This window comes from Festucalex cinctus, chromosome 9 (genome assembly GCF_051991245.1).
Source record: "Festucalex cinctus isolate MCC-2025b chromosome 9, RoL_Fcin_1.0, whole genome shotgun sequence".
NCBI classification, from domain to species: domain Eukaryota; kingdom Metazoa; phylum Chordata; class Actinopteri; order Syngnathiformes; family Syngnathidae; genus Festucalex; species Festucalex cinctus.
The window spans coordinates 18,715,365-18,741,413 of NC_135419.1; the positions used below are offsets into that span (position 1 = coordinate 18,715,365).

General features: G+C 38.3%; 1 protein-coding gene across 4 annotated transcripts in view; it reads right to left on the reverse strand.

Annotated features, from left to right (window-relative positions):
- Window positions 1–2,237: 2,237 nt before the first annotated feature.
- drp2 (dystrophin related protein 2) overlaps window positions 2,238–26,049 on the reverse strand; it is a 241,583-nt gene continuing 217,771 nt past the window's right edge. For 3 of the 4 annotated variants that reach the window (XM_077532096.1, XM_077532093.1, XM_077532094.1), the window contains 6 exons: window positions 19,862–19,927; window positions 15,911–16,057; window positions 12,367–12,619; window positions 7,641–7,758; window positions 7,479–7,565; window positions 2,238–5,511 (listed from right to left, as the gene is read on the reverse strand). In XM_077532096.1, the coding sequence (XP_077388222.1) occupies window positions 5,492–5,511; window positions 7,479–7,565; window positions 7,641–7,758; window positions 12,367–12,619; window positions 15,911–16,057; window positions 19,862–19,927 (691 nt within the window). In that variant the 3' untranslated portion in view covers window positions 2,238–5,491. Of the gene's footprint in view, window positions 5,512–7,478; window positions 7,566–7,640; window positions 7,759–11,999; window positions 12,620–15,910; window positions 16,058–19,861; window positions 19,928–26,049 lie in introns of those variants that run through there. The other variant, XM_077532097.1, reaches the window with a different exon arrangement.

Genomic DNA, 26,049 nt, shown 5'->3' on the forward strand with positions numbered 1-26,049 from the left:
TTTCCAGTCTCTTTATTTCATTTGCAATTATTTGTTGACATTTAGAATCATTTGCTTGAAAGATTATCACATATTAACATGAGCATTTTGAAGGTTTCAAAAGTGGTGTCATTGACTTTTAGTTGTTATTACACGCACTTGGTTATTTGTCTTTTTTATTAAGTAAATTTATTAAAACTGACAAGTTAAAAAGGACTCAGAAAGTCATTTGTCCTTGGGATTCAGCAACATTTGCCTCACTGCACCGCACGCGTTGCTGGCAAATAGTCAAAAAAATCTCAGCATAAAATTGTGTCGTAATTGTTTTGTACAATTTCCCACTTGGTTCTCATGAGAACATCTCGCGTATTGCCCCGTTTTAATTTTACAACTCTCATTTGTGATTCTCAAACTGGGCCCTGCGAAGCATAGCTTAGAAGTCTGCCAAATTATTTGCAATCAATTGCCATGTCGTTGCATTTTAAAATGTACAAACCTTTGTATGAGGACTGGCTTACTAAAATAAAATAAAATAAAATAAAAAACAACCTATAAAACAACTTTAGCCTTTTAAATTCCTGTGTTGAAGAAAAAAAAATGTTTTTGCCCCCACAAGCCAAGATAAGAAAAGGACGACAACAACGACGATGATCGTCACAGCTGATGGAGAGTCGCCCTTTAGCGCATCCCCCTCTTACGATTAGCATTTGCATGAGGATCTTGTCCATCACCTTTGCATGCAGCTGCATCCTTGCGGGTTGTTCCCTAGCAACCGCATCACAACTTAACACGCCAATGCCAAACGAGAGAATGACGCAAACACGCGAGGTCACGGTCCACTTATGAAGGGTCCAAACTGCATCTTTTTTTTTTTTTTTTCCTCACACTTGCGTCAGTGGATTGTGTTGTGACAGGCTGATCCAAGTGCATCGCCCCCGGCAACAAGAAGAGCGAGGGATTTTTTTGTTTTTGTTTCTTTCCCACCGTTTCTCGCTCGTCTGTCAGATCTCTATGAGAGGAGCCCCGCCGGGTTCACGCACGTTTTTACAGTACATAAACGCTAGTGATGATGCAACCTTCTTCCCCCGAATGGTCAAAAGTGGATGGATTCGCCGTGTCAGGCGGCATCACATTTTTTTTTTTTTTTTTTTTTGCATCTTAATGCGCATATGAGAATGTGGGTAAGATTATAATTCACACAATGTCAGCCATTTCCTTCCTGCCCATACTGAATAGAATTGAGGGAAGACCAGTTGTATCACGCCCATGTAACTAGGGGTGTGGCCGCGTGGAAACCAAATAAAAAGAGAGGGTGAGGAGCGGATTCTTCAGAGTGTGCAGGAGTGAATTGTAACCCCGGGTTTTCACCGGATGCGGTTGCGGTGCGGTTGCGGTGCGGTTGCGGTGCGGTCCGGCGACGCAAGCAATTAGATTCCATTCATTCGAATGGTGCAGTTTACACCGCTTGCGGGTGCGTTGCGTGTCGACTGCGGAAGGCCTGCGGCGTGCCGCAAGCCTTCCGCAAGGATAGACCTATTTTCTATTTTTGCCGGACGCCGCAGCGGTAGGCCTCCGGCAAATGGCAAGCTAGCACAAAACACATCGAGCGGGACAGGAAGACCGAGGCAGTTTCAAAATAAATTTCCGGTTACCTTTCAGAATAAAACACTCGCCAGCTCCTATTTCGCAAGCTTTCAGCAAAACGTGACGTGGGCGTCGCCGGGCCATGTGCTCATTCACGGTTTAGACACCAGCGAACATGGACGAGGAGAGGTTTATATTGGAGGTGGAAAACCACAAAATAATATATGACACGGCACATCCTTTTTATAAGGACTGTAATGTATTGTGAGTTTGATGTTCGCGATTGCTTGTTGTGCCTGTCTCGCTTGCCGTACTGAGCGGCAGCCGGACGCGGAAGACAGAAATAAAGAGTGGACCCGCACTGACCCGACTCTCGTTATTAATATACTTTACAAGGACAACCAAAAAAAGGATGCTGCATGGAATCTCATAGCAGAAGAAGAAGAAAAGGTTAAATTAAAAGAAGTCCACCTCTCGTTGTGAAATGCCACATGATCGCGCGCGCGCGGTCCCGCGAGACACGTTGGGAAGTGGGCGGCGACGGAGCTGCCGGACCGCAGCTGTGCGGAGCCGGTGTGGATTGACAAAAAAATTGACCCGTCCGGAGCACGCAGTCAAGACGCACCGCACCGCAACCGCACCACAACCGCATCCGGTGAAAACCCGGGGTAACAGTTCCTCTCCTCTCTCCTCGCGAGCCCTGAACTGTCTTCTCTCCTTTTTATGTCGTGTTTAATAGATGTCAAACAGGTAAACCTGACAAAGGAGAATACTGTACTAGTTTTCGTCGTATGAATGGTCAGGTGTTGTGTACCGTCTGAGAAGAGAAGAGCACATTGTGAGCTGCCAGTAATCTGTTTTGCACAACCTAAAGTCAAAATTTCCAACTTCATATATTTTGAAACGGGCGTCGCACATATAGACAAAGCAGCAAATCATGTGGACTCGTTAGAAGAGAGATTCAGATTCATCTTGTCATGCCTCAGTCACTGCTCTGCTTTAAGCTAACATTAAACTAGAGCAAGTATTAGCCAACATGGTAGTTTGGGGCAACTTGGCTCAGTCATTTAAGGGGTTGGTTGTCACATATGCAAAGAATGGGCCAATAAAAAAAAATTCCACCTCTGGCAACTCTGTTTTCGTAGTTTGCCACCTTTTGTTTCATTGTTTAAAAATAGATTTTCCAGTTGTTGGAACTACAGTACGCCCACGTCAGGATTGGTTTAAGTTTCATGATGAACCATCCATCCATTAAATATGCTTTATTATTATTTTTAAAATTCAATTTAATCTCAATTTTCAAGTTTAAGGGAAGCTAAACAGGCATTTGAGCCTGAGAGCTATGACCTACATGCCAGCAGTTCCTAAAGAATTTAATCTATGTCATATTTTACATTAAAGTTTGCTCAATGGCTATGGCAAATTTTCAAGATCAATAATAAAACAATTATCTGACTGTAAACACAAACAAAACAAAAAATAGAGGAGAAAAAGGCCAATTTTGTCCTTGTTTTATAAGTTGCAAAATCCAGTTTGACAACTTACCCATTGGAGGGGCACCATGTCACATGTTCACACCCTCTATTTGATGGCTCATAACTCTGCACTGACACAAATGATGGAAATGACATGAATACAAAAACATTACCTAAGACTTTGGTTTTTCATCTGGTATACATTTTCTTTATATATGATGTATTGATTCCAATAAATATACAAAAGTATAACAAGTGAAACAACTACGTCTCCCTTACTGTTTTACGAGAATGTAAGATTATATCGGTGTTTAATCGGCATAACTGTGATGATTACTATTTTCAAAAGGCCTAATATCAGCCGATATTAATCCTCGTTATGATGGTGGTAACTGGCGGCCCAAGTATTTTTTTAGATGGTACTTGGAGTAAAAAGTTTGAGAACCACTGACTTAGGCAATTACGCAATAAGGCCAACAGTACGCGACTTCTCTCTTGCAAGTAAAAGTGACTTGATTGAAAAAAGGAGCCAATGTGAATCCATACTTGGAACTGACAACGGGCTTCATTTTGTATCCCGGCTGAATCGGCGCCTCACCATCGATCGACAAACGAATGCTTGCGACTCGGCGGGAGCGCAAATAGCGGCAATGACAGCGACAAGCAATTGGAGAGGATTAGAACGACGCTGTGTGCACACTTTGGCTGTCGTGCGTAAATAAATCATTGATCGAACTGATGATGTGTTGCTCGTGCAGCGTCAATAAGCCGCCGGCGGGCACAGCGGGCAGCCGCATAAAGACAACCGCAGCCCTCCTAGCCAGGAGTTTTAGGGTTCAAACATCCCTGATAAGGACCACCTCATCATCCAAACAGCAATATACAGTAAACCATTCTCAATGAAAGAAGATTGAAAGAGAAAAATGGGGGGGAAAAAATACAGTAACAAATTTTGATTTTTAGGAAGAAGAATGTTGTATTATTGATATGAGAATGAAGTCAAATTTTCTAAGGAAAAGTCATAACAGTCATCATGAAAATAATTATTTTAAATACATAATTACATTATCTTTATGATACTTTGGTCATATGTTCTCAAGGGAAAAAAAGAATTTGGAAACTTTACAAGAAAAAATAATGCTCTTAAAAATAGTCAGACAGAGAATAATGTATTTTCTCAAGTAAAGAAATTGTGATCTTTATAAGAATTCCGTCATATTTTCTAAAGACAAAAAGTCGTACCCAAAAGAGTGGGATCCTTACAAGAAAAGGTCATATTTTTAGGTCATATTTAAAGAATAAAAGAAAAAAGAACAAGAAAAAAAAATCTCAAGAAAAGTCTTACTTAATTATTACGAGAGTTGTTTTTGCAAAGAGAAAAGTCAGAATCTATTCGAGAATAAAGTCCAATTTTCTGAAGAAAAAAAGTCACTTTCGTCACTTTAGGATTATAAAGTTTTTCTCAAGAAAAAAAAAGTTTGAATTGTTACCAGAATAATGTTGTATTGGCTCAAAAAAATAAGAAAAAAGTTGGAATATTTATGAGAATTAAGCTGTATTTTCTCAATGAAAATATGGCATAATCTTTCTGTTAATAAAGTTGTACATACCTCAAGAAAAAAAAAAAGAAAAAAAAAAGAGTCTGAATATTTCGTAGAATAGTCATTATTTTCTCATAAATAAAAAAAAAGTCTGAATCTTTACAACAATAATGCAATATTTTCTTGAGAAAAAATGTTTATTTAAATAAAGACATAATCGTTGTAATTTATTATTTACTTTGTTGGTATTAGAATTTGTAAACCTATAAGAATTAAGTGAGGTTTTTCCAAAATAAATTTGTAACATGACGTTAAAGTTTAACAAATTATAAGAAGTGATTTATAAAATTTCATTATCATAATACCTCATCTTTTATTTTTAAACGATGCCTTTTATTCTGTAAAAAAAAACAAAACAAAAAAACTATAAAAAAAAAAAAAAAAAAAAAGCAATTTCTTTTGTGAGCCCCAAGCTCGAGCTCGCGTACCCCAGTTTGAGAAGCACATGTATAAAGCTACAACACCTTCAAACAACTGCAAACAGACGCTCACACGCACGCACATACGCACACACGCAAAGTGTCTCCCTCCACTTGGCGAGCTCCCTGACGCGAGTTTACCTTTGGCCGGCCGACGCGGCGTCGGGCCGCATGCCACCATGAGCTTAGCCATCCGACCGACCGGCCAGCCAGCCAGCCAGCCAGCGCCGCTTTGGGCCCAACAGACATCATCAGCCTTGTGCAGTTTGCATGACAATAAAGGCTGGTTAGTGCACAAGCTTCCAGTTAAGGGTTGAGCTGCTGCTGCTGCTGCTGTGGGCACCGTGGCCGCTTTAAGCGGGATCAGAACCGGAACCGGGCCAGGTGGCGCTCCTGCAGCCCCCGGGGCCCGTGTCGTCCGTTCAGGCTGCGTTTAGATGTGTGACGTGGTGCCTGAGATCAGCAACGAGAGAAGCCAAAAAAAATAAATAAGAGAAGAAAGAATCAGACTTTTATGGATTGAAGTATGCAAGCTGAATGTTACAGCCTCATTTTGAGATGAATTTTTTTTTAAACTCCAAAAACCGCAAAAGGATCTAAAAGTAAAACAGTTTGAATACTTTCCAGATGCATTCAACATATTCACAGTGCTTCCACTTTTCTCACATTTTGACTTCAAACTCCAAATAATCATCATTTCCTAAAAAGAAGAAAAACTATTGATGTTACAATTCCCTAAATTGAAGACAAAAGTACTTCCAAAATCAGGACTCAAGAATCTTTATTGTCATAATGAGTACAACTTTCCTAAAAAGAAGAAAAGTATCAATGTTGCACTTTCCCTAAAAAAAGAAAACAAAGTAACATCAATACTTACCTAAAATGAAAACAAAATAACCTATCTCCAAATTCTTAAAAAGAAGACTAACTGTTTTTTTTTTTTTATTTTCCTGGTTTTCCACTTTCTTCGGAGTGGAAAAATTATTGACACTTCACTTTGATGGAAAGAAAACTATTGATGTTCCATTTCCCAAAATAAAGATAAAATGACCTCACTAAAAAGAAAAAATATTCATATTGCCCTTTCCTAGAAAGGAGACAAAAATATTTATTTTGCATTTCATTCAAAATAAGAAAAAAAAACAATCAAAATGTTCCTAAAATGAAGCCAAATTATGAATTTTACAAAGAAGATGACTAAAGTATTTATTTTCCATTTTCTAAAAAAAGAAGGCAACTATTGATATTGCACTTTCCTGAAAACAACAACAATAATATATTTTAAAGGGATACTTGACTCATTGAGTCATTTTCAGCAGTAAAAAGTTAATATTTTGTATTATATTTTGATAACTATACTATATTTTTTCTAATTAATGTGGTAACGTAATTATTTTTCATGTACAATTAGTACCTTTTAAAAAGCAATTTTTCTACTTGCTGTCGACTGATGATGACATCACCTGTGCTCGGTTTGCTGACCAACCCCAGAAAACAGGTGAGCAATGATTAGTCGTTACCTACTTCCTCAGCACAGATGATGTCATCATCAGTCAACAGCAAGAGGAAAAAATAGTTTTTGAAAGTCTTAAATGTACATGAAAAGTAATTAAGTTATCAAATTAATTCTGGACAAAATATGAACTTTTCACTGCTGAAAATTGTTCAATGAGTCAAGTCTCCCTTTAATTTAATATTACATGCTGTATGCAGTGTATCTCTATTATTGTTTTATGTGAGAATCTTTCATTCACTGGAAGATTTGTCGCTTGCAGTTTTATTTTGAATGACATTAAACGTGTTTTTGTTTACACAAAAGTACAGCATGTCAACAATTTGGATTTTGTCCTCTTACTTTCCACAATAACAACGAAAGTGTCATCTTGAGGCAAAAATGGAATTGATCCCATTTTGGAAGAAGGCCGTCACACCACAATATGTGTGGAAAAAAAGCGAAGCGATGTGAATACTTCCCGAATGCTTCACATTTAGAATTTTGAGAAAAAAAAAAAAAAAGAATTCATTCCATGTTGGAATTAGACTGTAACATGACACAAAATATGGAAACACTAAGCGGGTTGTGATTATGCTAATCCTTCCCTTTGTGGCGGGCCAGCAAATTGCCTTTTTAAATGGCACTTTGCAAAAAGTCTGACACTGACACGCCGGCTACGCTCGGATGCCTTCATTAAAAATAAATAAATAAATAAATCACCCTCTCAATCTCCCACTGGGGTGCAACGTGTTTGTGTCACATAGTAAGTATTCAGTGATGTAGTCATTCACTTTTCATGGTTAAATGACAGTCACAAACAGTGGCAGGTTTTGGCATGTGCATGTGTGGCCCCCCCCCAAAAAAATACAAAATCAAAACAATCAAGTCCGACTGGAGCGGGCGGATGTGTCAAAACTGAACTGACCCGGTTCGGAGGGGAAGACGTTTCTCAGCTGCTCGATGACCTCCTGGAGTTGCAGTACCGTGTCCTGCTCGTGCTCCATGTCGTCGCCTGACATACATGCACGCACACACAGTTACGCTATTGTGGGGGGTGGGGAATGTCAGATTGGGCCTTTTCGCCGACCTGCTGCTTCCGTGTCAGTGGTGTCCCTGCTGGCCGCCCCCCCGTGATGCCCCCCTCCAGACACTGGCGAGGACAAGGTCGACGGTTCTGACCCGTTGGCCTCGGAATCTTCTTTGGGCTGTTAGCGCACACGCAGACACGCACATACATTACTATCCTAAAAATTCAAAGGGGAAAGGCACTTAAAAAGGACTCCTGCATGCACCATGGTTTGAAAGTTTGGGGTGACAGAAAGACAATTTGGCTTGCAATCAAAACATACAGTTTTCATATACTTACTATATAGATTTCTTTCTTTACAATAGAAAGGATCAGTGTTGACGATCCTTTCCCCCCAAAAAAAGTCTTTTTAAAACGACAACAAATATATATATATATATATATATATATATATATATATATATGTATATATATATCCATCCATCCATCCATTTTCTTGACCGCTTATTCCTCACAAGGGTCGCGGGGGGTGCTGGCGCCTATCTCAGCTGGCTCTGGGCAGGAGGCGGGGGACACCCTGGATTGGTTGCCAGCCAATCGCAGGGCACACAGAGACGAACAACCATCCATACGCACAAGCACACCTAGGGACAATTTGGAGCGCCCAATTAACCTGCCATGCATGTCTTTGGAATGTGGGAGGAGACCGGAGTACCCGGAGAAGACCCACGCAGGCACGGGGAGAACATGCAAACTCCACCCAGGAAGGCTGGAGCCTGGACTCGAACCGGAGTCCTCAGAAATATATATATATATATATATATATATATATATATATATATATATATATATATTATATATATATATATATATATATATATATATATATATATATATATATATATATATATATATATATATATATATATATATATATATATATATATAAAATATATTCTAAATCTGTGAATAGGCACGCTCACCTTGAGTATCACAGCCACCATACAATTAATTAATTAATTAAAAAAAAATTAAATTAATTATTGGTAAGAGATAAAAGATTATTAGATTATTAAAGATTATTAAAACCACAAAAAACACATTTTTAATAATCTGTGAATAGGCGCTCACCTTGAGTATCACCACCATACAATTAATTAATTAATTAATTGTGATTGTAATTAATTAAATTAATTAAACCGTGGCTGTGATACTCAAGGCGAGCCTCTATTCACAGATTTTTTTTAAATGTATTTTTGCCGTTTTAAAATTAAATTAATTAATTACATTAATTTAATCTAATTAATTAATTAAAAATTAATTTAAAAAAAAATCAGTTGAACATTTTTATTCCGAACATGTAAAAAAACAAAAAAAACAAAAAACAAAAAAAAAACACTTTCACATGCTCAAAGATTTAAATTTTAGAACACTTGTAAGTCAGGTCACTCATATCTCAAGGCAGCACAGTGTTTTAACCATAAATTTGATATTCGGTTAGGCTATTTAATTTTTACAAACAACCAGTATTAATTAAATAGTCCTACAAATGACATTGTTGAGTAATATTGTAATCAAAGGTGAGCGAGCAAGGTCACGGTGGTGTGTGCGTGCGTTTGCGTGTAGAGGATTTAAAGGGCTCAGACCATCCCACACAAAAGCCTTTTTTTTTTTCTTTTTTTTTTTTTTTTCCGATCCCATTTCTTGAGGAGATGGAAGTGCAATCCTGTTCCAGGGAGAACAGGATTAGAAGAATTTGAAGAGTTTTGTGAAGCAGCTGTGCACCTTCCATGCTTTTCCCTTTCCATCTATTTTTGGAATCGTTACTTCCCGTCACATATCTTTCCAGATAATTGACCCCACCTGTGTCATTTAGTACACCACATGTTTTTAGATTATTACCATCATGAATGTCGGTTCCCAGTCTCCAGCTTTAATTCCTTGGATAATTTCTCCTCTCCTTCTATATAACGTACCGATGACTTCTACTCCCACCACCGGTGCTGATGTATTTTCACTCAGAGTTTATTACTTTTTCTTTTTTTTTTTTACATATTCTTTATCGTCAAAGGCATGCGTGAGGCACCATACCTGCCGAGTGCAGACAATATGCAGGGAAAAGCATTCAAATTATCTGCAGGCGTTTTCAATTCGAAACGGCAGTTACACGTAAACGTGGCACTTTTTTTTTTTTTTTGTATATCGGATGCTGCTGGAAGGAAGGAAATGATTGCTTTAAATGTGCGGAAATAAACATACAGTATAATAAGTCCACTATTCATGTAAAAGATTGTATTTGCCTCGAGTAGAGTCCCTCATCCACTTAAAGCAGACATATTCCACTTTTTTTTTTTTTTCCCTCAACACAATTTAAAGAGTTCCCAAGTGTCTGAATGGAATAGCTGTGGGAAGCGTCTCTTCAAAATAGCTCAAAGATCATGAATTATAAAACACTCGACAAACAGCAGTGGGCACATTTCTTAAAAGGAACAGATGGGCAAAGTCATTTGGAGATGAAAATATCAAAGCATTATTTTCAAGAACAAAAGGTGGATTTTTTTTTCTTTTTTAAGAGAATTTAGTCCTGCTTGTTTAATTAAGAATTTAGGTTTCTTTTTTGGGTGAATGGACAAAAGTTGCAAAAGAATGAGAGTGACATTTTGGAAATTAATTTTTTCCTTTATCTTTTTTGTACATCATAATATTAAAAAAATATAACTTCATCCTCGTGAGATTACAGCTTTTTAACCCAACAAAATATACTTTTCTTCTAGCATTTTTTAGTTTTTTTTGAAACACGACCTTATCTGACTTAATATCACGATAGTATCACAATTACTTTGGTAAAATCTGATTTTATTTTCATAAGATTCTGACATTTTATCCAGACAAAATACGTTTGTTATTGTAAAGACTACAACTGTTTTCTTGCGAAAATAAAGTTATTCACATAAAGATTATGCAATGTTTATTACTTTATTATATACGTTTTTTTTCTTGTTGAAATATATATATTTGAATTTTATAGCTCATCAGTAATGAGACATTGCAATTTCCTAAGAATTTTGTGGACGTGATCGTTTGAAAATGCGAACAGTGGCAGAGATTTATAGAAAATAGTTTTGACCTGTTTACCTGTTTCCAAATTATTTTTGATAAATCATTCACAAAATGTCACACTATAATTTTTATTTTTTTTTGTGTATGTGTGCGTGCGTTTGCGTGCGTTTGTGTGCGTGCGTTTACGTGCGTTTTTGTGCGTGCGTTTGCGTGCGTGCGTGCGGGTGCGTGTGCGTGCAAATACGTATAAATTTATACTCAATAAATTCACCTAAAACCTTATAAATATCCCATTACCCTTCGCCTTAACCAGGTACTTCAGAGTCTTGCCAGAGTCGTGAGGTTCAAATGGTCAGGAGACCAGAGAAAAGGTAGAAAAAAGAAAGCGAAAAGAAAGATAAATCAAAGTGAAATCCAGCACCGACCAAACACTTCCTGCCTTCCCCATGGTTACAAAATCAAAGTCTTACGCCAACCCCGGATGCCTCTAAATTCCAACAAATTAACGAGATCTCAAGAGACCCGAGGAAAAACTAAAGAGAGGAAGGAGGGAAGGATCGATGAGGCAGAGTGAGATCCATAGAAGCCAGTACATCCAATCCATCAAAGTGAAATCCAGCACCAACCAAACCCCTCCTGCGTGGTTACAAAACCAGAGTCTTATGCCAACCCCAGAAACCTCAAACTTCCAATAAACTGAGATCTCAAGTGACCAGAGGAAAAACTAAAGAGAGGACGGAGCGAAGGATAGATAAAGCAAAGTGAGATCCACAGACACCAGCACCCACTGATTCAAGGGGCTGTGGGAGGGAGAGGCAAATTCTGTTTGAGTTTCAGTAGATGCTGGTGCGATGAATCTGGCATGCATAAGGACCACCACCAAAGAAAGAAGCCGTCAACCGCGGTCCAGCAAAGCGAGCACCGCACCCCCACCCCCCCACCCCCCGGAATCCCCAGGCCGCGGCAGCACCAAGGCCACCCCCACGCCACCCGAGCGGACACCGGTCGGCGAGCCGACCCAGACGCCCGGGACACCCCCGCCCCAGCCCCGGCCCACACCCCCGAGCCCAAGGCCGCAGAACGAGGCCCGGCGGGTCCCCACAGCGCCCCACCGGTCCCCAACCCCCATCCCCCCACGACCCGCCCGCACCCCACCCAAACCCGCCACCCGCCACGACCCAGGCCCCGCCACCCCCAGCCCCCAAACCCCCGAACACACCCCGACCCACAACACCCAACCCCCCCCCCCCCCCAAAACCCCCCCCAAACAACACGCCACCCCCCCCCCCCCCGACCACCGCCAACCCTCCCGCGAACCCCCCCCCCCCCCCTCACCCCTATCTTGCCAGCCCTAATCATAATTCCAAAATATGATTAATCTGATTAAAAAATCGTTTGACAGCTCTACTTTACCTTAACATTACAATTTTAAAAATCCCAATCAATTTCGGTAGGCACATGCTGAGTAATGTTTGGGATTATGAGGGGGTCCTTGGAAATTTGGTCCCTGCCCCCCAAAATGATGTGAACCCCTGCCAGGAATACAAAAAAAAGAAAAAAAAAAAAGATTAGTGGAGGATGCAATTCATGTACTGTAGTAGTTGGAAGCACTTTTTGTTGAATGGGACAAACAGTCAAACCCCACAAATAGAAAATGAAACCGCTCGCAAGGAGCATGGAGGAAATGCTGAGCATACCCCCGTGAATCCTTACGTGAGGCGTTTACCTGAAGCAGCAGCTCCCGCAGCCTGCGCAGCTGCGACTCCAGCTGCTTGTTGTGGTCCTCCAAGATCTGCATGCGCGTCTCCAGACGCGTCTTGTGCTGCCGCAGGACCCGCGCCTCGGCCAGGAGCTCCTCGTCCAGCTGGCCGCCCGTCGCCGGCGAGCCCGGCCCGCCCTCGCCCGACTCCGTCAGCATGGGAAGGGACGCCGCCTCCTCGTGTTTCCACTTGAGGCGCCGGTACTCGCTCTGGAGCACCCTGAAGCAGAGAGACGAGAAATAGATGGGGGCTTCCTACGGAGACGTTAAAGCAGGGGTGGCAAACTGCGGTCCTCGACGGCCGGAGTCCTGCAGGTTTTATAGAAGTGCAGCTGATTCCAATTAACAGGTTTGTTATCAGGCTTCCACAGAGCTTGCTGATGATCTGATCCTGAATCAGCTGTGTTGAAGAAGGGAAATATCCAAAACCTGCAGGACTGCGGCCTTCGAGGATTGGATCTCGTCACCCCTGCACTAAAGGGAGACGTAGGGGAATGAAAATGTGTTTCTTCTTTCTTATAATGATAAGATTTTGAAAGCGAAAAATATTGAAACTAGGGATGTCAAAATTAGTGCATTCATTTTGAGTTAATTTAAAGTTCCCTTTAAGCACACGATTCAAGACCTTATTTGGAAAGCCTCTATCGCCTGAATTCCAGTCACAACATAAGCAGGCACGTTCACGTCAAAATTTTGCAGTAATAAATTCATATATTTGTGGAGACTGGGGTTTAACATTTTAAAAATGTGCAGAATTTCACAAGTTACTTCTTAGAGATTAGAAAAGAAAGAAAGAAAAGAAAAATGCACTGACCAATCAACAATGTCTTACAATTGCAATTATGCCATCTAGTGGCAGAAAAATGACCTCAACACAAATCAATAGCACAACTTTTTTTTTTTTTTTTTTACAGTAGCATACAGTAGCTACATATTTTTTAATTTTAACTCAATTTCATGATTTATTATGAAATTACGGGCGGCACGGTGGAAGATTGGTTAGTACATCCGCCTCCCAGTACTGAGGACGCAGGTTTGAGTCCAGGCTTCGGCCAGAGTTTGCATGTTCTCCCTGTCCCTATGTGGGTCTTCTCCGGGTACTCCGGTCTCCTCCCACATTCCAAAGACATGCATGGCAGGTTGATTGAATGCTCTGAATTGTCCCTAGGTGTGCTTGTGCGCATGGACGGTTGTTTGTCTCTGTGTGCCCTGCGATTGGCTGGCAACCAGTCCAGGGTGTCCCCCGCCTACTGCCCGAAGCCAGCTGGGATAGGCTCCAGCAGCCCCTGCGACCCTTGTGAGGCGCAAGTGGTCAAGAAAATGGATGGATTATGAAATTACTGCATCAATGACAAAAAAAGATGCAGCTACATTTCTTAATTTAACATTTTTTCCACTTTTATGTTGAGTATGAAAACTTATTGCACATTTTATTGCACATTTAGAACAGATAAAATTTGCAATTAATTGTGAGTTACCTATTAAATAAAATTTTTTTAATCGCCTGACTTTAAAATTGACCATTAAAATTGCAGCGATTAAAAGAATAAGAAAAAAAGGCAGGTTGGGTATACTGTACTACCAATTAGCATTTTCCACATAAAATTAACTTCAGCAAAAAGTAGAGTGAGCTGAAATACTTCATGTTTTTGTTTACAGTGTCAAACAAAATAGTGTGCTGCCATCTAGTGAGCAGCAGTGCAATTACATTGAAAATAAATGGGAGGCAGAACTAAATACTAATAAACTGTACTAAAAAAACAACAACAACAAAAAAAAACAGTGTTGCCATTAACCATGAACCTGTAGTAGAGATGTGTTTATCGCGTTATGTTTTAATTGGACGGCAATATCCCTCGAAATGTTGTGAACTCCTGTTTAAATGCATGCTTGTGTTACCTGGAGCGCAACTTACCAAACAGTATCTTAACGTCCTGTTATGCTTTGTTCGCCAGCAAACTATTTGTGAGTGATTGGCAAGCCACTCACGCCATTATGCGTCCATTTCACCCCAATGCATTGTGGGTCTTTGTTATCTTGATATACGAGGGAGACCCTCAAGACTGGAACTAAAAGATTACTTGGAAAAGACTTCCAATAAAATCACACTAATAGTGTGACAAGTCCTTTTATGCGCAAATATCGCCCGCGTCGTCATGTTCAATAGGATTTGGAGTGTGAAAGTGTTTGTTCACTGCGGGAGGTCTGCGAGTAAAAACAGATGCACCAGCATAAGCATCACAAAATGCAAACACACAGACACAAAATTGTGTTACTGTTCTTAGGGAGTTTTACAGAGAAAAATCAGCCAAACTTGGATATAAAGACACTTTTGGAACATTTTCAAATGTGATTCATTGACTGTCCAAAGTGCTTTCCAAATATTCTGCTTTTCACTTGAATGTTATGAAAGGATTAAAGTGGAAGTCAACCTTAAACATTTCTTGACAATAATATGTTATATGTGACCTCACTAGTCTAAACATGACATTGTGATTAATATTACATTTGTGGCATATGAGTTATGCAGAAAATTCCAGTCGATTTTATCCATCTCAGGGGGCGGCCATTTTGCCACTTGCCGTCGAGTGAAGATGACATCACAGTTGCTCAGGGCTCAGGCAACGACCTATCACAGCTCACCTGTTTTCTGAAGATGAGATGTGATTGGTCGGTTTGGTTCAAACCAGGAAGTGTGTACGGGAACGCCCCCTTGAACTCGGAAACTCCACTTGTGAAGTCGGAAAAAAAGAAAGACCCCGACTTCACCGACGGACTACAAGTGACGTCACTCTACAATGGTTTCTACTTTGGAAACAGATCGTGAATGGTAAAACACAATGTACTCGAGTCTAAAACGAGATAGGTTAAATATTCAACATCACTCCACGTAACGCAACGTACATGACGGTATGCCGTTATCTCCCGGCCTGAAATTATACAGTGAACTACTGATCTGTATGGAATGCTTATGAAATATGATAAAAACAATAAGTGAAGCAAAATTGTGAGATGGTAGGTTTGCTGGAGGTTCAAAATTAGTTTTGAGGACCAAAATAAAAAAAACAATTTATCACTATCCGCCATTTTGTTGTTTACTATCGCCTCAAACGCTTTCAGGTCGGAACTGGGAAAAAAACAACTCGGATATATCCGACTTCCGGCCATCCTCGAATGCAGCATGAGACAAGAGCAGCTATGATGTCATTTTTACTCGACAGCAAGTGACAAAATGGCTGCCTTCAGGCTCTGGGTGGAGGAGTGGGACCGTCACCTGCCTTCGCTGCCGGTTTGGCGTGGGTTCGCTTCCCCGCCTGGGAGACCACGTTTGTTTGTGTGCATGTTTGTGTGAGTGAGTGTCAAAAAAAATGAAAAAAAATGTCTGCCTTCTGATATTGATAAAAAAAAAAAAACCTGCTGGATTTTGCTGCTTAACCAGAATATTTATTTTTTTTTGACTTCCCTTGAAGTGAAAGTAATCGCAAGAATGAACTTCTCCTGAGCCACTCACCTGTTTTCATTCTCCAGGCGGGCCAGGGTGCACTGGAGCTGCTCCTTGTCCTGGTGCTCCAGGTGGGCCAGCAGCATGAGCTGCCCGCAGGGGGAGTCATGCTCCAAGGCCGGGCTGGGGTGACGCAGGAGGTACTGATCTTCATCTCTGGGTCGGCCCCACACAAAAAAAAGCACACTGAGCCACGGGCAGCGCCAAGCCGATCCATGACAGCGCCATGTGAGTCGCAAGGCAAAAAAAAAAAACAAAAAAAAGAAAAGAAAAAAAAAAAACACGCCAGGCAGAAGCAAGCGAGCGATGAACACCAGAGCTTGTAAGCTAGGAGTGTCCAGACTTTTTCTTGTAAGGCTTTAAAAAAAAAAAATCAAATGACGCAAGGGACACTTTGACATTCGTTACCATGAAGGTAAACATATGCGATGCAATTCAGTTATTTTTGTGGGTCTAATCCTGATGCACATTTACCAAATGTAACGTGTTATCTTTTTATTTCGTAGTAATTGGTCAAAGTGCGAAGAGATCTTTGAACACAAATAAGTTTTGAATTCATCGATTATGAATCACACATACTGACATCGGCATCAGAGCCAGGCAAGTTGTGCTGAACTGACCTTGGCATTGAGCACAAAATTGGAGCAAACAATCACCATTCATACAATTTGTTGCCGTAATTTAATGCCGTAATTAGCCTTATTCATCGGGGTGTTATGAATAGAAAGGTTACTATTTCATTTGAAAATAGCAGGTTGGCGGTTTTCAAAATTGAGAAAAGCTCTATAGAAAACTAATTCACACTTTAAAAACAACCACAGCTGCATACAAATTGCCCCCCCCCAAAAAAAATCAGACATAAAAAAAATGCAGTTAGATGAAATGAAAACACCAGGGGCTCCAAAATTGAACCCTGTGGAACACCATACACAGAGCAACCAAGGCATAATCAACATCGAATTGATTTTCCTTTTCACGCCTGATATCGATTCATAAAACCATGAATCGACTATTTCAATATCTCTTTTTCCCATAAATTCTTAAAGGGATACTTTACTTATTTAGCTATTTTTGGCAGTCAAGTATTAATATTTTGCCTATAATAAATGTTATATTTTCATTATTTTTCATGTACAATTAGTACCTTTAAAAACACATTTTGCAACTGGCTGTCAACTGAAAATGACATCACAAGGGCTCAGGTAACCAATCACAGCTCAGCTTGTGAATGTCACATGACCAAACCTAGAAAACAGGTGAACTGTGATTGCTTATCTGAGCCCTTGTGATGTCATTTTCAGTCGGCAGCAAGTTGCAAAATGTGTTTTTAAAGGTACTAATTGTACATGAAAAATAATGAAAATATCAAATTAATTATAGACAAAATATTAACTTTTTATTGCTATAATGGGCTAAATAAGTGAAGTATCCCTTTCAGTAAATAAAGTTTATAAAGGCTATTTTTTGTATCTTAATGTTGTCTTGAAATGTACTTTTCACACAAATTTAAAAGTATTTTCTTACATTTATGAAAGACGTGACTTATTGCACTTTAAGACAATTCCGAATTTTTTTCAATTAATATTTATAATTATTGAATGAGATTATGTTTTCATCTGATCCTTGCTGATGTCAATATTTGTGTAACAATATTACAATATTTGTGATTATAACGTGGTTTGAAATTAAATCATGTGACCAGTTACTGCCTCCGCAAAATTTACTTTGGAATTTAATATTTGTGGACATATGTGTTTTTGTTTTTGTTTTTTTAAACATGTACTTGACATTTAATAAGAATTGATGTGCCATAATTAATAAATATTGGATTGAACTGAAGTGAATCAAATCGGGAAAAAAAAATCTAATCAAATGAGAAAATTTGAATCGATACCCAGCCCTACAGTAAAAACTTCCTTAACAAAAGCAACCACGCTGAATCCCGACTGCATTATTACATTTAAAAAAAAAAAGAAAATGAAATTTGCAGCAGTGAGGAATTACAATACATTGCATCATACAAACATATTGGACATGGCTGCTAATATGTGTAGTATGAATGACGATTGTAAACAACGTTAACGTAATGCCGCTGTGGCACTTTCAATCAAGGGAGCATTATCATCTTTGTAAAAGGCAGACATATACAACTGTTGTCTTGGCATCCGTCAACGTGCACGTCGTCCGTAAACTTGCTTTTAATGAGAGGCTGATGAGAACACCTCGGCAGACAGACGCCGCGAGATCACGGCGTCATTTGCACAAGGCTGCGGGGGCAAACGCGACGGATGAACAAGACGATAAAAACAGTTGACAGCCCACGCGCGCACACACAAACACAAATGGGGAAAAAAAAAAAAAAAATAAATCCCACAAATAGAACATGGTTGACTATTCATAAATTCACCTACACTCACCTATTCATGTTTTTTTTTGTCATCTTTCTGAAATATCCTTAAACGCCGCCACAAAGTAGTACAGTCATTGGTTCAAGGAAGTACAGCAGGACTTTGATATGTTAAATTGTTCAATTTAAAAATAATTCGTTACAAAATTCAGTCATAAGAATGTGTGCCTGCTCATTTTACGGGGGAAACTATCCCCTGGGTTTATGTGGACACCCCTGCTTAGTCGCAGTCCACCGTACATTGAAGAATTTTGATTTATTTAATTAATAAACTGGTTATTTGATTAATTCTAGAGCATCAACGAACCATTAATTTGAAAATCGTGAGCCACATCAAAGTTCTGGTTTCCCTCAGCGGGCCATTATTATTTATTATAAAAAATATTACAAAATGGTGCAGCATAACTAGTTTTGAAATTAGAAGCTAATAAAATGTATTCAATTATTTGTTTTATTTGAAAAGTGGAATTGTTAACAAAAATATGCTTGCATTTTGGTATTTTAGTAAAAAAAAGAAAAAAAAGAAAAAAATGAAGTTGACACCCACAATTTGCTTTCGGGGGCCACAATAAATGATGTGATGAACCAGATATGAGTTAGACACCTGTGGTTTAATCTGTTGATTCTAATGTCAATTAACTCATTTACTCCCCAAAATGTATAAATATGTTATATTTTAAATGTCCCCAAGATGTATTTATACGTTTTTTTTTGTTTTTTGTTTTTATATTATTTTTTATGCTAGAGCGTACAGAAGGCTTTGATGCAGCCTCTCAACTGCATAGAACGGTTGAAGAAATGGTAGTTACAAAAACAAAATTACACAAACGGCCAGCAGGTGGCAGCAGAGTATAAGAGATCAACCAGGGCCATGATGAAAACAAGCTGATATCCCGACAATTCTAAACAGATTTGTGAATAATGATGAAACTCAGCTATATTCTAATGCTATTTGCTGAAAAACGGAAACAGATAGAAATATACTTTTTTTCCCGATGAAAGAAGAGACTTTAATCTTTCTTTTGGTAGCTTCCATGTTTTTACAGCAATAGAACACAATATTCTGCGGGTCGTGCAAAATCAGTCAAAATCCAGTAAAACAGCCGAGAGTAAAGGGGGTTGATTCAGTGAAAATGGATGGGAGTGAATGAGTTAAATGAGGACTCAGATTTAAAAAAATCCAATTCATGACATTATTTCAAATTATGATTCACTTAATGGTTTGAGCCGTAATGTATCAGAAAATATGCAAAAAATGATTGATCCTTATTGTTTTCCAAAATAAAAGCAAATGTTTGATTTTGATTCAACAAAAAAAATAAATAAATAAACAGACCACTTTGATGGACTGGGATCACAGTTTGTTCTAGTCACTTGCATGCCTTGTCTACCCAATCAGGACAATGAGCGTACAAGTACGCAAGCCTTAAGATGGATGTGAAGGAAATGGACTTAAACAAGCTTTCCATGCAGGACGACATGCACACAATCATGTTGCAAGCCGGCGGCGGTCACGAGCGGCTTTATAATCGCGGAAATGACTTGATACTCACAGACTTTCGTCGGGAGAGAGGCTGTCGGTGAAGAAGGAACAATTCTGGTTCTCCATCTCTGCCAATCTACACATACAGACAGGTACACAAACAAGCCACACAAACGGAGAGAGAGAAAGTGTCACATCAAATACGGATGGATCAAAATCAACAAATTTGGTATGCTCCCACACTATAGCAAAACAGAAGCAAAAAAGAAAAAACACACACAGTGAAATGTGCACTGCTGATGTTTGTCAAGAGCTGTGGCTAACTTTGACGATCGTGGACTGTAAGTAAACAAACAAAAAAGAAAAGCTGCCGGAAAACTTCTAAGTGACAAGATTGCAGAGTGGCAGGAAAAGAAAAAAAAGTCGCGTCTGCTTGAAAGGAGGATCAATAAAAACGTCAACAAGGACAGGGAGATAAAATTGGTTAAAAAAAATAGTGTACAGCGTCTAGCAGCGCAGCGGGGAGGCAATAAAACAAGGCGGTGAGGCTGCAGTGGGCTTCAGGACCGCGGACAGCGACAGCGTTACATTTCATGTGATCAAAACTGCTCCCAACTGGCAGCAAGGAGGAAAGCTCACAACTGCTGCGTGAAGATAATTACATTGAAAAACTCGTCACTGGCATCTGACATGCTGCTTGTGCAACACGTTGAGCCAATTTGGGGCAATGAACATAAAAGTTGAGTCAGTTCTAATCACTCTTCTTCAGGTCAAAATGACGAAAAATGCAGACAGAAAAATATTCACAACAAAAAAAATATTTAGAACTTACTATAAAAGTCATATTTTTAAGCAATGCTGGAATGAAACGGAACCAGGTGTTTTGACAATGTTGTGTTTTTATTATTGTTTGGTTCCGTGTAAAACAAGAACAGGCAAGACTTCAAATAATAATAAGTGTAATTGACACCCGTCCCCTCAAAAGGATCACAATTGTTTATATATGCTACAAGATGCCCACAAAGTAATACTATTCTAAATGAAGCTCCTCCATTCAACTTCAACATAGTTCCTTGACACCAAGAAACCACCAGATAACACACACAAAAATATATACAGCTGTTGCTCTGGGCTGAGAACAAAAATATGTAATTGGTTGTGGCTAGACATGTGGGTAACAGGACTGACATGGAATTATCTGATTGGCTGTTGACCAAATAAAGAGATTAAAGATTTCTGACATCACATCGCTTCTGACAGCACATAGCATCTTACCAGTTGAAACTAGATGCTGGTTACATCAGTTCAAAACAGACACTTGACCTTACGGTCATGACCCAAACATAACCCTAGTCATGACAGTAAGCATAACCCTTGCATGACCCTAGTCATAACAAATCGTTTGCTGATTTCAATTTTTAAAATGAGTTTAAATGTGACTGGTTAATTTTGAACGCAGCCATATTGTTGTTATAAGAGGGTGTGCATACTTGTGCAACTACATTATTTCAGTAGCTTCTACTTACATCTCCTCTTAAAATGATTTTTTCAAATCACTTGAGGGACTGATTTATATTGGCCTCACTTTTCATTATCACCCAATGTTTCAACAGGGGTGTGTAGACTTTTGTTATATTCGCTGAATTTGCTCATCGGCCTCTAGGCCCTCTTTTTTTTTTTTTTTTTTAATATAATTTAAAGCAAATGTATGTTTGAAGAACAAAGGCTTGTGTGTGTATATTTGTGTTTTTTCCTGGCGCGTGTCTTGAGAATGGTGAAAGCGAGCGCGTGTTGTTGACAAAGCGAGTCCCGGCGTGGCAACTGGCGACCTCCCAAGTATCGTCTTTATCACAAGAGTTGCCGTGCGAGCTTCCTCTTTAATTACCGGCCAGGGGAAACATCATTAACATCCAATTAAATGAAGCGTAATCTTCACCCAGCAGAGCCACTTAACCGCTCCAAATGCATTTTTACATCACGTTGTCCGTCTTTATGTGCGGGTGTTCTCACCTGCACGCCCGTCCGTCCCGTTTAAGAAAAAGTTGGGCGGAATGACCTGACATATTCCATGGACAGCTCCAGCGCAAGGTTATTATAGGTTACAAAAACCAGCAAAGTAAATACACACAAAAAAAAGAGTTTTTATAAGCATTATAATTAAGTGAATCTACATTTTACCTTATAGAACAAACTAGAACAAATTATAATAAGAGCAGAAATATCCTTTGTTTTCATCTTTGTCAATTAATATCATACATGAGCTTTCGGGGTTCATTTTAAATGCATTTATTTTGCTATTACTGTATGGCAGTAGAGAAGACCAAAAAAAACAAAAACAAAAAAAACAAAACAAAACACTTTTTTTTTTTTTTGCAAAGTTGCACTTGACAAATAGTTCATATATGGTATTGAAAAACTAAAAAAAAACAAATCCTAAAACTAATAGAAACTAAATGAAAACAAAATGTTTTCAAGAAAAACAAAAAACTAATTAAAACTAACTCGATCTAAAAATTAATTCATACTAACGGAATTAAAAACAAAACAAAACAACAAATCAAAACTATCATGAAAGATCAAAAGCTATCATAACACTGCTTCATTTTTTTTTTCGAAAAAAAAAAGAAAAAAAGAAAAAAAAAGTGATTTGTATTGTTTTCTTGAAAATTGGCGGCTCCTTGCATTCCTACGCAATTTATGTGTAGGATAGACATGGAACAAATCCCAAAATCTTGATAATATCTACAAGTGCTCTTAAAGAGATATTTCATTCATATATATATATATATATAGAACAATTTTCAGCAGTGAAAAATTAATATTTTGTCCAGAATGAATTTGATAACGTCATTATTTTTAATGTACAATGAATACCTTTAAAAAGTAATTTTTCTACTTGCTGTCGACTGATGATGACATCACCTGTGCTGAGGAAGTTGGCACCAGCCAATCATCACTCCGTTTAGTGACCAAACCCAGAAAATAGGTGAGTCATGATTGGTTGTTACATACTTCCTCAGCACAGATAATGTCATCATCAGTCGAAAGCAAGTAGAAAATTTACTTTTTAAAAGGTATTAATTGTATATGAAAAATAATGAAATTATCAAATTAATTCTGAACAAACATATGAACTTTTCACTGCTGAAAATTGTTCAATGAGTCAATTGTCCCTTTAAATACTCTTTAAGTATTGCGTTTTGGATTCAATCAAGGTCAAGAGAATTGTAGCATGCAAAATTTGCAACTGTCGTGATAATTGCACGTCATGAGATTTGACTTTTGAGGCATATTGCTCCAAAATCCATCCATCCATCCATTTTCTTGACCGCTTATTTCTCACAAGGGTCGCGGGGGGTGCTGGCGCCCATCTCAGCTGGCTCTGGGCAGTAGGCGGGGGACACCCTGGACTGGTTGCCTTTAAGGCGGTACTTGGTGTAAAGGTTTTGAGAACCAAGATGTCCTTAAGAATCCATGTACAGTACCACATGAGAGTGACTTTAATCCATACTGCAACATCATCAATAGCATGAAAAGAAAAAAAAAAAAGGTTATACGGGTTGGTCTCTGAACCCCACCGCTAATGAATTGGATCCACAAAGACTTTCATCCTAAAGCAAGCCAACGAGCAGCGAGGCGACGACACATTCGTGTGTGGGTGTCTTGAAAGTAAGCATGTGTATGTTGTGTTTTTTTGGTACAAATATAATTGGACGTGAAAGCAAACGAAAGAAACTGCGACGTCCTGCAGAGTTCTGAGAGGGAGATTTGCTTCAAATCCATCCATCCCAAAAACGTACAGCAATAAGAGCTGATGATGAAAGAAACAAATGATCTCGTGTGTCCTGCTACGACACGAGCCGGCGGAAGGAAGATGGGAAGATGTCGAAAAACTATTTCTATCTCTCACCGGTCACAAAATTAGGTACGCTTGCTAATCTCAAATCTCTAATGGGAGTCGATGTTAATCAGATGGCAGGTGGAGGCAAAGTGAAAGCTCACTAAATGATGAAGGGAGTCAATAAGTGGCGCCTAATCCTATTATGATGGTGCTCAGATCACGTTAAGTGAGCAGAAATTAGACACTTTCTTTTGTGTGGTCACGTTTCTTGATCCAGTTTCAGCCTAATCATGGAGTCCAAGAAAAAAAAAAGGGGGTGGGGGTGGTGGGGTGGTGGGTTAGATGGGGAAAAAAGATGAGTGCCAAAATGAAATACGCTGAGACGCCGAGCAAACACAAGACAGATGACATTAATAAAAAAATATGATAAAAAGATTTTAAACAGATGGACTTTTATGGCAATTTTGCAAGGCTGTGAGAGGAAGGCAACACATTTAATCATGTTTTCTCTTTTATGAGTTTCAAAAAGTCTTCTGTTGTTTTGATTTTGCCGAAAGTTGTACCGAGAGAACGTTTAACCCTCAAATACAGCTGGGTCATATTGAAATAAAAAACTCTTTCACCTTGAAATAATAGGTATTTTCCAAAAATGATCCAAAACGCGAAAATCAATCAAATTTGAACAAAGTCTCCGAAAATAGGGTATAGAGTTTAGGGTTACCAGTGGGAGTGTCATTGCGAGATCTTCAAACAGTAATACAAACAAAATGATCATACAAATTAAATATTAGGAACAGCGATATCTGCTAGTGAAGTGGTATGGTGCAAAAGTAATTTGTGCGCATAAAACAGAACAAAAATTGTACCTATAGAAAAAAAATAATAATAAAAATTGCATCTGTAAATGTCAATTTGGACCTGTAAAAAAAAAAAAAAAAAAAAAAAAAAAAAATGTACCTGACTATATAAAAATAAAAACAATCAGATCCAACCCTAAATCTAACATCAGCCATGTTAGATTTAGAATTGACAGTCAGCATGAGCGGATGCCGAGGTATCAACGATAGCAGAACCTCTTCCTGCTTCCGCCAAACTAGGACTCAACACACCACCAAAACCAATGGACTCCATAGCAACCAATTTGACCTGGAACATACGATGTATAGAGGACCAAAACTGCCAAAATTCAAAATAAATAAATGACTAAATGAGAAAATAAAAATGTGTCTAAAAAATATAATTTGAAAATTATATCCAAAAAAATAAATGCAAATGGAAATAAAAAGAGCAAAATATATATATATATATATATATATATACATAAATCAATACATTTGTAATAATTTTTGGATTATATTTTTTCTATATCTGTTTTTTATTTTTACTTTTAGTCATTTATTTATTTAGTCATTTATTTAGTTAGTCATTGGTATTTATTTATTTATTGAGTCATTTATTTAGTCATTTATTTATTTTTAATTTTGCCAGTTTTGGTCCGTACTGCCAAGTCGAAATGTTATTTAAATGAGGGGGCGGTCCTAAGCGTGTCTTGGGTTGGACTCCGCCGTTGCAAACTGCCTGTTCAATCCAAGTCACGCTTAGGACCGCCCCCTCATTTGAATAACATGTTGACATGGCACTACAGCCCAAAACTGCCAAAATTAAATAAATAAATTACTAAATAAATGACTAAAAAAATAAATAAATAACTAAAAGTGAAAATAAAAACAGATAAAATATATAATTCAAATTTTTTTATTTTAATTTATATTTATTTTTTGGGATATAATTTTCGAATTATATTTTTATATATATTTTTATTGTCATTTTTAGTCATTTATTTATTTATTTTTAATAATTTATTTATTTCGAATTTTGGCAGTTTTGGTCCTCCATAAATGATGCGTGCAAGGAAAAGAAACAATATGTCAATGTTTGGTTTAGGGATGGTCGATAATGCTATTTTCAACCGATACCGCTAAACCAATAATTTTGAAGTGCCAATGTCTATAACCGATAAGTAAGACGATAATTGCTTGCAAAATTAACTTGAATCCAAATATGTCCTGCTATAGGTCTAACAATTACATTGAAACATTGTATAAACTTTGCACAATGTTTCAATGTATGTAAAGCACCATGAAGCTGAATTTTATTGATATGAGCCACAACCACAACAGATCAATAATTATTGCTGGATTTCTTTATTATCTGGTTTATCTGTATGAAATCAAATTGCCGATAATTATCATCAAATTTCTCTATTATCTGGTTCATCTGTTTGACGTCAAAATGGTCGATAATTGCTGATAATTATCGGCAACCGATATTATCATGCATCCCTAGTTTGGAACCATTTTAAGTTAACTCACCAGTTAATATGAGACAATAGAGCAATATGGAGGATTTACAAAAAA